At 47.2% G+C, this 12354-nt stretch overlaps 1 protein-coding gene across 3 annotated transcripts in view; it reads left to right on the top strand.

The window, feature by feature from the left end:
- FER (FER tyrosine kinase) overlaps nt 1-12354 on the top strand; it is a 1039778-nt gene that overhangs the window by 267717 nt on the left and 759707 nt on the right. Inside the window, exon 5 of one of the 3 annotated variants that reach the window (XM_078675466.1) lies at nt 7310-7664. The exons of the other annotated variants lie outside the window; for them this stretch is intronic. Coding sequence (XP_078531592.1) covers nt 7310-7332 — 23 coding nt within the window. The 3' untranslated portion in view covers nt 7333-7664. Of the gene's footprint in view, nt 1-7309; nt 7665-12354 lie in introns of those variants that run through there. 3 annotated transcript variants of the gene reach the window in all.

Genomic DNA, 12354 nt, shown 5'->3' on the forward strand with positions numbered 1-12354 from the left:
TCAGATGTTCCTTCTTCTCCGGAAGCAGGCTGTATACTGGTGTCGTCCTCCCCGGAGACTGGTCGCTCTGTGGTATCTTTTTCACCGGCGTCGTCGAAGGGCGGCTCCCCACCCTTTCTAAGGCAGATGTGTTCGACGGAGGAGCGGCAGGTCCTGCATTCTTCAGTTCCTTCTGACTTCCAGCTCTGGCCCTTGCCCGTCCCGCTTGGCTTCGGGGACGGCCACCTTAGTTTGCAGCCGTCGCCCACAGAGGAGCTGCTTTCTCCACCGCGGGGCCCTACCGAGGCGGGTGTGGCCTTTTCTAACGCGGTGTCCACAGCCGTGGGCATTCTGCGCATGGGTGACCCGGTTGCTCACTTTCCGGTGGACCATCTCTTGGAGGTTCTCCACCAGGGCTCTGGTCAGAAGGAGATCTTACTTCACTTGGAGAGTTTGCTCCTTTCTTTCCTGAAGGGGGCTTGGAGGCGTCCCTCCTCAGGGGATCCGGTGCCTCTTCACCTTCTGCACCGGCATCTTCCGACGCCGCGTACCCCGGCGTGCCTTTTCCTCCGCCCCTCTGCTGCCAGTTCGCTTTTGCGAACTGCCTTTCCCTCCCTGCCGCTACTGTTGACTCCGCCGCCCCGGGAGGCCCGCTGGCTGGACTCTTAGGGGCGCAACATGTTCACCTCGACCAGCACTGCCCTGCGGGCCCTTAACACCTTGTGTGTGTTGGGAAGGGCCTCCTCTTGTTTGTGGGACTCGGCTGAGTCTCTGGGATTCGCAGCATCCCTGGAGATGGTCCAGGTGGACTTACTGCATCATGCTGTGGATGGCCGGGAGTTAGCGACACTTATTCTCCGCTCCGGACATCTCGGAGGTGCTGGGCCAGGACATTGCTTCCTCAGTCGCCCTCCGTCACCATGCTTGGCTTCGGAACGGCGTGTTCCCTGAAAATATTCGGAAGCGGCTCATTGATCTTCCGTTTGATGGCAGCCTGTTGTTCCATGCCCCAGCTGACTCGGCTATCCAAAGATTCCTGGCAGGGCTCCCTCCTCCTCCTCCTCCTCCTCCTCCTCCTCCTCCTCCTCCGCTTTGTCCTCCGTATCCTCCTCCTCCTCCTCCTTCCCCTCCTCAGTGACTGCTGAGTTGGGCTTTTTCTGGGCCTTCTTGGGCCACTTGTTCGGACTGTGGAGTGTGTTTTCTGACCATTGAGTCCTCTTTTGGGACTTTGGCATTGTTGGCTGCTGGACGGCCCTTTGTGCATATGTGTGTGTTTTGCTGGAGTTGTTGCCCAGACTTGGCCCTGAGATTAGGCCTTCTGCTTGCTTGGGCTGCTTGTCGATCCTTCTGCCGGGTGTTTTTCCCCTTGGCCCTTTTGTTTTTTCCTCTCCCCCGGAAGTTCTTCCAAAGAGGGTACCCATGTCTTGGGACTTAACGTACCCTATGTGAGGTAGTGGTAGCTGTTATATGGCTTGCGCTCTGCTAGGGAGTTCTGGTCGCCATTTGTTGCCGGTTCTCCATGGCGTTCCTGTAGGTTGCTTTGCTTCTGAGGTCGTGCACGCGGCCCCTCGTAGTGGTGTGGCCAGGCATTTTCTCCCCTTCCTGCCCCTGTATGGAGGGCTGGGGTGATTGAGTGCTCCCTTGTCAGGCATATACTGCCCTGTCTTTCTGGAGCCCCGGGCTGTTTTTTCTGCTTCTGGCAGCTTATGACTGTTGGCGCTGTTCTGGCTGGCCTGTTGCCTTCCATCTGGAGGGGGATCGCCTTCCTTTCCCTCATTGCCTTGGGCCCTCTGGGCTTCTTCTTCTTCCTCCTCGTCCTGTCTTGGCATTGGATGGAAGCTCTGTTGCCTTGTAAAGGAATGAGGTGCTTCGGCCTCTCTAGCCTTGCCCTTGGTTCTTCTACTGTGAGGGTACGGGCCTCTTCTTCTTCTTCCTCTTCCTCCTACACCCTCTGGGGTCGGTGGTGTTTTCCTTGTGGGGGTTCCTCTTGCCTGGCGGGGATGAAGTTTTTGCTTCTGGCCCGCAGATCTGGTCACCTGTGGGACCTTCTGTTCTGTCCAGGCTGGTGGGGTCCTTTCGCAGACCCTCCTTTCCCGTGGGTATTGCTAGTGTATCTATTCTACGTGAATTAATCTGCAGCTATTAGTCTCTATCAGATGGACGAGTTACTTACCTTCGGTAACGATGTATCTGGTAGAGACGATTCTAGCAACAGATTCCTTCACGGCCCGCCCTTCCTCCCCGTTCTCGAGGACCCTTGGGTTGGTCTTCGGTACTCGCCTCCTGGTGGGGTGCAGTATCTCCTGTGAGTGCCTTCTTTGCTCTTGACGGGTGGCTCCTTCTGGTTGCGGTTCATTCCTCCTCTTGGTTCCTTGGAGGATGGGGGTTACGGTGCTCCTGTGCCTCGCTGCTCTGGCAACTCCAGGTTTGGGTGGGGGGGGGTTTACCTTCAATCTCTGTCCTCCCTCCCTTCCCTTCCTCTTGCTGCTGAGGGTCCTGGCCACTCTGCTAACCTCCGAATAGGGGACATCTGGCCAGACCTTGCCCTTGTTTCTTGGGGCGTGGTTGCCCTCTATCCTGGGGTGGCTTGGAGGTTGGTGTTCCTGCCTGTCTTGGGAACTGGCTCCCCTTCCTTGTTTCTGGATGGGGGTGGTGGGCCTGTTACCTGTATCATGGCTTTTTACGCATGTTCCTTGTCTCAGGGGGAAGGCTGTCTATGTACTGACAGTGTGATTAAATCCATCTTCATCTGTGATAACTTGAATTTTCGATTTTAGTTTCTTGATTTTCAAATAGTTAGCCAACCTTTTCCCTGCTTTATTACGACTACTAAACATGTTTGCATACATTTTAAGTAAGGTACCACATGCATCATCACAAGATTGTTTGTTATTCTGTAATTTATATTTATTTAATTTGGGCAAAGTATTTGTTTTATTTAGAGGAAAAATATTCATGCTTCAACATTTTGATTTGCTTAAGCAATTGCAAAGAATGCTAAATTGATTTATTTTTCTTCGCTGCAATGTAGTCTATAATAAATCCCCTGGCAGTCGCTTTATACAGATCCCAAATGAAATTTGTCTGGGAATCAACAATAAGATTAACATTATATATATTTTTTTCTTTTCTGGAAATGCATCTGTAAACTGTTTGTCTTGCGGTAATACACTGTTAAATCTCCATCTATTAGACCGAAGATTGTCGTTAGGAGTATCTAAGTCTAAAATAACAGGGGCATGGTCGGAAATCGGAATGTAACCAATCTCAACGTTTGAAATCGATTAGAGAATATTCTGTGTGACAAATAAGTAATCTATTCTGGAATGGTAGGCACGTGCATGAGAGAAGTAAGTAAATTCTAAAAAGTCTGGGTGAAGAGTTTGCCAGGCGTCAATTAAATCTCTAGAGGAAATATCCTCTTAAAATATTTTTGCATTTTATTAGGGATATATCTAACCTGGGATCTGCGGTCTATAACCCCTACTTTGCTAGGCTTCCCCCCACCCCTATGCTAAGCCTTTTTTGGGCTATTAGGGGTAGTTTGCGCTTAGGCCCCTGTAACCTTTTGACTACATAAGGTATCCAAGCCAAATGTGGGTCCTTTTTATTTTCCAACATCATAGGGATTTTCAAGGCACCCAGGGTGTGTTGATTCCCCTGGAGGAGACCCAGAATTGATTTTGTTGGAAAAATGGGAAAAGAGTACTGCAGAAGAAAGCGTCTGGTTTTTTCCCTGCAAATGACATCAACAAAGGGTTTTTGGTGCTGAAATCACCATCTTCCCAATTTTCAGGGATTGAAAGACTTTTCAAAATGCATGAAGTGAATGCACACCTTCCCTTTTAAATCAATTAATTTTTAGCTATAACTGCCTTGAATGCCTTTGTGAAGATGTGAAGGGACGGTCACGGCGCTGTTTTGCACACATTCAAGGCAGTTATAGCTAAAAATTAATTGATTTAAAAGGGAAGGTGTGCATTCACTATCATCATTTTGACTTTGTAATCTCCGTCTCAAAAGTGAATTGCACCTCATATGTTCATCCACTGTTGGAGAAAAGAATGTGCCTCAAAGATCATCCCCTTGGAGACAGCAGCATATCTCATGAACTCAAGCGGACTCTGTTCTCATTAAGATCAATTTAGGACTGTATATTTGACATAATTTTAAAACTTCGGACAGCACATTTGATCTGATTGAAGAGGTGGTTCATTAGAAGTATAATTCATCGTTTATTCATGTTATTATTCATTTATTCATCTATTTTTAAAATGTGTTGAAGCAACAAACACTTGTATTTTCATTTACTTGTTGTTTATTACGAAGATGAGGGATGCAGTTAATTTCCAGTTCAGTTTTTAGGTATTCGGCACTGTGGCATTGTTTGATGGGAAAGTTAGTTTTTCATGACCCAGCATCATGAACGGAGGAAATCATGGGTTTTCAGTTTAATTAAGGGTTTATTCGGCACACATGAGTGAGCAGGATTTAAAGGACATTTTGGCGGGTGGTAGGTTAATTCTTTCTTTGTTGTTGAACACGTAAGAAGCCACTGGTTCCGGTAGCAAGGTAAATAGAATACAGCAGTGTTAGACCTGGCATCCTTGGCATGGTTTCCCCTTCTCATTTTGCTTCTACCTCTTGTATTTTTGATGCTGTGCTGGATTTCGTTTTTGCTGGTTTTGATGCTTTGGACACTCTGCCACTGCTGATCAGTGTCAGAGTGTAAGTGCTCCCTGTGTAAATTGTTATTATGATTGGATATACCTGATTGGCATATTTGTATCACTATGAAGTCCCTAGTAAAGTGCCCTGGGTGTGCCAGGGCTGGTGATGACAAATGCTACTAGTGGGCCTGCAGCACTGATTGTGCCACCCACATGAGCAGCCCTAAAATGGTGTCTCAGGCCTGCCACCGCAGTGCTGTGTGCAGTCTGTGAACTGCCATGTCCTCCTGGTCAGTGTCCCCACTGACCAGGCCTAACCTTTCCCCTTCTGTGCACATTGGTCACCCATATGGAAGGCCCAGGGTACCCCCTTGGACAGGGTGCAGTGTATGTGAAAGGTAGAGCATGTACTTGTGCAGGTGGCATGCTCTGGTAGTAAATTACAGCCATTTTCGCTTTTCACTGCTGCAAGGCTATCTTGCTCCATAGGCTATCATGGGGGATGCTGGCTATAGTGACTACCAGCATATCTTCCCATAGGAGCAAGATAGGACATAAAGGTCTCGTATCCCTGAACTCAGAATTTAATAACACATCTTTTAGGAAAGGTGGTTTTTAACTCCTGTGTTTGAGAATAGCACTTCTAGAAAGTTGCTGTTCTCTTGTCTGACCTTTGTGTGCCTTGGCCTGTTTGTGGATTGACTGTCTGGTTTGAGAGTGACAGGGGCTGGGGATTCCCCAGGAGGCTGGCTGAGTCAGCCCTAGGCTGAATGACTGCATTTGCAACTTGAGTGGTGGGAGGAGATAGCACCTGGGCCTGAATAGGGCTGTGCCTGCCTTCCACAATGCTGGCTCCACCTCTTGCTGGGCGACTGACGACCCTGCCCCTCACTCTGAAAGGAAAGGAGAAGCCAGGAAAACAAAGTACTCAAGGAACACCCAGAACTGGTTCAGACCGGGCTCAGAGCCCTCCTGCACAAAGGGAACAAAGACTTTTAGGGGTATAAGCACAGGACCCCTGACAACAGAAAATTAGATCATCCTGGGATCAAGAAGGAACCTCTGCCAAGGAGAAAGCTGAAACTGAAGAAGGAAGACTGTCCTGCTGTTGCTCTGCTGGACTGACCTGCTGTTGCTTTGCTGCCAAGGAGAGGGGAAGGACTTTGCTGTTGTGCTGTGTCTCCTGTCTTGAAGGAATCTCCAAGGGCCTGCGAAGAGTTGGCTCCCTGTTTTTGAAGTCCCAGGAACAAAAGGACTTCACCCCCAGCTTCCCTGAACTTTGCTGAGAGAGTTCTGTCCTTCCTAGAGTGCTTGGGCCAGTTGTGGTGCCTCTGGAAGTTGTACCTGTGCTGGGAAGCTGGAAACTAAGATTGAGAGACTTTTGCAACTGAAAAGTTATCGCATCGCTCGCTGCGGAGCGCACCCCCGACTGTGCGAGGAAATTCACGCCGCTACGGAGGTCGATATCGTTGCAGCGCCTGTTGCTGCTGCCTAAGACGACGCATCCTTCGATTGCGGGAAGATCACCATCGCTGCGAGCTTCGTCGCAGAGCCTGTCATCGCTGAGGGAGATCGCTGCACCGCCCGCTTATGGACCGCATCACGTCGCTGCGAGCATCGTCGCAGAGCCATCGCATCGAGGAGCTGCGAGAGAGAGGATCGCCGCTGGATCGCGCATCATCGCCCCGGAGATCGTTGCAGCCCGTAAGAGATCATCGCATCGTGCCTTTGCGAGAACAAACTTCCTACGGAACCTACGCACCGGAATCCATACAAGTGGCCTTCCTCCCCATACAAACCGGATTCGTCGCAACACGCCCGCTGCTGCAGCGGGGTTGTCGCAAACGCCTTCCCAGGGTCTCAGGAGTAACGCATCGCTTGTTTTTCACCGCACCAGCTTCTGCTTTTGGAACTTTGTCGCAACTAAAGGTACTGTTGGCTAAATTCATGCAACCGTGAACTTTTCATGCATCTGTGGATTATTTATCGCAACTTTAAGAACTCTTTTGAAACCATATTCTTGAACTGTGTATGTTGGATTTTAGTCGTTTTGGTCTTGTGTAGTTTAGATTAAATACCTTTATTTTTCTAATCTGTTGTGGAGTCAGTTTGTGGTGTTTTCACTGTGTTACTGTGAGTGTTGGAACAAATACTTTACAAATTACCTTTGGATAAGTCTGACTGCTTGTGCCAAGCAACCAAGGTGGTGAGCAGAGGTTATCTAAGGAGTGCTTCCTCCTTACCCTGACTAGAAGCAAGGGTCCCTATTTGGACAGTGGTACCTACCTCTGCCAACTAGAGACCCCCAGTTCTAACAAGCAGCATTTTTTATAAATGCAAGAACAACTTAGGGAAAGGGGAGAGCATTTGCACAATATTGTATCTCCGTGAAGTTTTCATTATTTGAGAAAATAAGTGGTATGATTTAAATAGGTAGCATGGTGAGGGTTCAGGAACTTTATAGGCATTAGTGGTTCGGATAAGTTTGCAGATGATTTCAATTATTTTAATTCGAGAGTTCATTAGGGGAGTACAGGGAAGGGTGGGGCATGGTCAATGCTTGATAAAAGAAAATGTTTTGCTCATGGAATTATGCACAGTTAATATATCTTTGTGTTTTTGATCTATTGTTTACACAGTCTTTTTTCAATTTATTACAGTACCCCTGAGGAAGAACTTATAAGAGTTCGAAATGCATTGGGTTATTACTGTGTTGGCTAAAAGGAATGTTAAAAGAACATATCTATGGTCAAGCTTAAGGCGACATATGATATATGAAAATGCGTAATAAACATTCAAGCATCATCTGGCTGTTTCTGGAGTGTCTTTAAAAGATTGGGAGTACATTGATCACTGTATGGGATTACCATGGAACACTATGGATTACTTGGATAAATATGAGCCACTTTGGAGGAAAGTTTCCGTATTTCAGCTGTGCAGCAGTTGGAGGCACGCAAGTTGCCCTCTTTAAAGCATCATTGACAGACTTTTGTCAGAGAGCCCTCATTTTTTACACAGTTTTGACTGGGACATAGCCGATTTTTGCTATTTTTTGTGAGCTTAACCTCCTTCCAGTTAATGGTAGAAATGGGTATGAAAACAAAAATGGATCCTGGAAAGCTATACATTTCAGAATAGTAGACAACATTCTGAATTCAGCAAGGGGTCATTTGTGTAGACCCTTCAAGGTTTTTTTTATAGAAACTAACAGCTAAAAATAGGAAACATTTAAAATGAGTTGGAAAAAACAGCCATTTGTGCCAACGTTTTCACCTGTAACGTCTTCCAAGTATGACAGATATTTGAAAACAAAATACCATTACATCCGCTAGACCCTTCTGGTTGTGGAGATATATAGGACTTGTAGGTTCACCAACACAGACTCAATAACTGAGCAGTGACTGGCAATGTTTTTTTATTGTGTACAGGGTATATAGCAATTCATATGGGAAAATAAAAACAGTGAAAAATCGGTATGAAATACACCTATGTATTTCTGAAATGGGAACAAAATTTAGAGTCTATATACATTAGCGATTTGCACATCTCAGAAATTGTGGGTACCCATACTAGTGTGTGATTAATAGGACAATTTTTTAAGTGACTTCTTTTTTTTACACATTGTCTTACATTTGGAAGGCAGAAATGGATTGAAAGGGGAAGCACCCCTTACATCGGATACATCGCATCGCGCTGACATTGCAACGCGGCAATTACATCGTGCCCGTCATTACCTCGCATGTCATTAGGACGCATGCAAGTGCATCGCATTACCTAATACATCGTTAGCGATGACATCGAATTGACTGGGAAGCGAGCGAATAACATGACAGTGTTTACATGTAAAGAACACTGACGGGGGTTATTTTGAGAATGTTTATTTAAGCCCAATGACATAAACTGACGGAGGTAATTAAGCTGCGTAAAAACGGTGCATATTTGGAAAACTGACGGAGGTAATTAAGCAGCGTAAAAACGGTGCATATTTGGAAATATGATCACAAAACTATGTTTATTTAAGCATCATTAGAAGAATGTTTATTTCTGACGGAGGTAATTAAGCAGCGTAAAAACGGTGCATATTTGGAAATATGATTACAAAACAATGTTTATTTAAGCATCATTAGAAGAATGTTTATTTAAGCACAATGACAAACTGACGGAGGTAATTTCAATAGACATTAAAAACGGCGAGCATTAACAGAAACAAGCAAAGCGGTGCATATTTGGAAATATGGTTATTTAAAAACGATGTTTATTTGTTTATTTAAGCATCATTGACATCGAATTCATATTTAAGCATCATTGTAAAGAACACTGACGGAGGTAATTTTCAACAACAATTTAAGCATCATTAGAAGAATGTTTATTTAAGCAATATGCGCACAATCACATAAACTTACTTACAAAAAAAGCGTAAAGCGAGCACATTAAAAACGGGAAGCAGCGAGCACATTAAAAACGGGAAGCATAAACAGAAACAAGCAAAGCGGTGCATATTTGGAAATATGTTTATTTCAATAAGCAAAACATCAACGTCAGTCACTGCAACAACATGTGGTCTACCGGAAACATAGACTGACTTTGGTGCTGACAGACACGGTTCGCGCCTGCAATCCTCCAATCATACCAAGATTATATACTTATTTTTTTTCATATACTTATTTTTTACAACAAAATTTGATGGGAAGTTTATTTATCACGCACATCCCCTCATATCAATATATCTGGTGGGTGCATGAGTGGCATGGGTGGATGGATGGGTGGGTGGGTGGGTGGATGGATGGATGGATGGATGGATGGATGGATGGGTGGGTGGGATGGTGGTGTGAGACATCCCCTCATATCAATATATCTGGTGGGTGCATGGGTGGCATGGGTGGATGGGTGGGTGGGTGGATGGATGGATGGGTGGGTGGGTGGGATGGCATGGGTGGATGGATGGGTGGGTGGGTGGGTGGATGGATGGATGGATGGATGGGTGGGTGGGATGGGTGGATGGATGGATGGATGGTGGTGGATTGGATGGATGGGTCGGTGGATGGGTGGGTGGATGGATGGGTGGGTGGGTGGGATGGGTGGATGGATGGATGGATGGATGGGTGGATGGTTGGGTGGGTGGATGGCTGGATGGGTAGGTGGATGGGTGGGTGGGATGGATGGTGGTGGATTGGGTGGATGGATGGGTGGGTGGGTGGGATGGGTGGATGGGTGGATGGATGGATGGATGGGTGGGTGGATGGGTGGATGGATGGTTGGGTGGATGGATGGGTGGGTGGGTGGGTGGGTGGGCGGGTGGGTGGGTAGGATGGCTGGATGGCTGGATGGGTAGGTGGATGGGTGGGTGGGATGGGTGGATGGATGGATGGTGGTGGATTGGGGGGATGGATGGATGGGTGGGTGGGTGGATGGATGGATGGATGGATGGGTCGGTGGATGGGTGGGTGGATGGGTGGATGGATGGATGGGTGGGTGGGTGGGATGGGTGGATGGATGGATGGGTGGGTGGGTGGGTGGATGGCTGGATGGGTAGGTGGATGGGTGGGTGGGATGGATGGTGGTGGATTGGGTGGATGGATGGGTGGGTGGGATGGATGGGTGGATGGATGGATGGGTGGGTGGGTGGGATGGGTGGATGGATGGATGGATGGATGGATGGGTGGGTGCCTGGATGGATGGATGGATGGGTGGGTGGGATGGGTGGATGTAATTGTGTTTAACTTGATCTTGCACACAATTACTTCTTTTAAGATACAAGACTTGAGGTTGGCTAACATACCGACATGCTGTTCGCTGGGGGTATTCAGCTCGACTTTTTTACTGGCATCTACCAAAACGCGCGAAACACATGGCAGAAGGGCACTCAAAACGAGTGTAACATAGGGCAGGAGGGCACACAAAACGATGCAAACAGAGGGCAGAAGGGCACTCAAAAACGAGGGAAACATAGGGTAGGAGGGCACACAAAACGAGGCAAACAGAGGGCAGAAGGGCACTCAAAAACGAGGGAAACATAGGGCAGGAGGGCACACAAAACGAGGCAAACAGAGGGCAGAAGGGCACTCAAAAACGAGGGAAACATAGGGCAAAGGGGCACGAAAAACAAGGGAAACACAGGGCATTAGGGCACGCATAAAAGAGGGAAACATAGGGCAGGAGGGCACACAACAACGAGGAAAACATTGTGCAGAGGCAAGAAAAAACGGCGGCAAATAGTGCACACATCCCACGCTATCCATTATGTAAAGTGGTTGCACACTAATTTGCTTCAATGGCCGACACTAACCGTTGGGAGGTCTGAAAACTCAAATTTTGTGACTGGAGGGTAATGTATTTCAATGAGAAGTTCAGGGAGAGGCAAATGCCTGACTGGTGAAAATGCGCGTTTATTCCTCGACCGATTTTAGTTAGATTAGCATTTACGTGGATAAAGACAAGCTTTGCATGTTTTCCGAAACGGCTAACAAGGTGAGCAGTGTGCGCTACACTAAAATTAAGTGTTAAATTAAAGGCAATTATTTTGCGGCTTTACGGGAACATGAAAGGTGCCAGATATAGCCGTAGATCTTAATGCCAAGGTGCCAAGTAGCAAGACAAACCATGCATCAAACACTTTTTTTTTTATAAGGCTCAAACACATCAAAATACAGCGTATTTCTCTAAGGGAAGAGCTAGGAGATACTGACTAAGTAAATCATTGCAACGCATCGCGTTTCCCCCATTCCTGCCAAGAGTTAATATTCTGCACCAGCTGCACGTGCCAGGAACTTTAGTTTTTAAGATAGGGCCGAAGGCAGGCACAGAGAATGAGGGGAACACTTACCGATTACAGGAGGCAGTCCACACGGTACCGGCACAGGGACAAATAGATTAACACACTGTGTGCAACACAATATATACCCCCCCCCCACCTCCCACCAACCCATTGGCGATGTAAAACATCGCGTTGTTAAGTCGCGCGATGTCATGTCGCCGATAGAACAGGCTATCCAAGGCTGTGCCCGCAGTTGCGTCGTAACGACGCGCCATCAAAAAAAGGCCGCTGTGATGTCTTCTGCGATGTTTTTCCCGCGATGCAAACGCCCGCGATGAGATTGCTTGCGATGGATAGTCATACAACCGATTGAAAGTCTATTGGTAATAACAGTTGCTCTACTATTCTGTGATCCCTAAGTCTCCCGATAAAAATGGTACCTCACTTGTGTGGGTAGGCCTAGAGCCCGCAACAGGAAACGGGCCAAAACACAACGTGGACACTCACAGTGAAAACGGACCCTTTTTAGGTCTCGCGCCTAGCAGCGCGAGACATCTAGTACGGGCTTCAAAAGGTGACCACACACGTGTGGTTTTGCTTTCGCTGCCCGCCATTGGCTTTAGCGTGTTTTTAAAAAAAAAAATAAGGCACGCAATTGGGCAAATCGGGCGCATGTCCCGCCTTTGCTCCGCCCATTACCACCAGTGTAGACACCAACAGGCTCCCTCGCCCCCGCTCCTCTGTGGTGCGCACGCACGACTAGTTTCGATTTCCACCCCAAAGGCAGAGTTTGCCTTGTTGGTTGTGTCATTAACCGCTATATGTATCAACAAACCATTTTGCATTTCCTAAATAGCGAATTTTAAGGAATCGCTATTTAGGAAATGCAAAACGGTATGTATGTACAAAATCGCTTTCCAATAGCGATTCCTTAGCATTCCTTAATTTGAG

Source organism: Lissotriton helveticus, chromosome 2_1 (assembly GCF_964261635.1).
Source record: "Lissotriton helveticus chromosome 2_1, aLisHel1.1, whole genome shotgun sequence".
Classification (NCBI taxonomy): domain Eukaryota; kingdom Metazoa; phylum Chordata; class Amphibia; order Caudata; family Salamandridae; genus Lissotriton; species Lissotriton helveticus.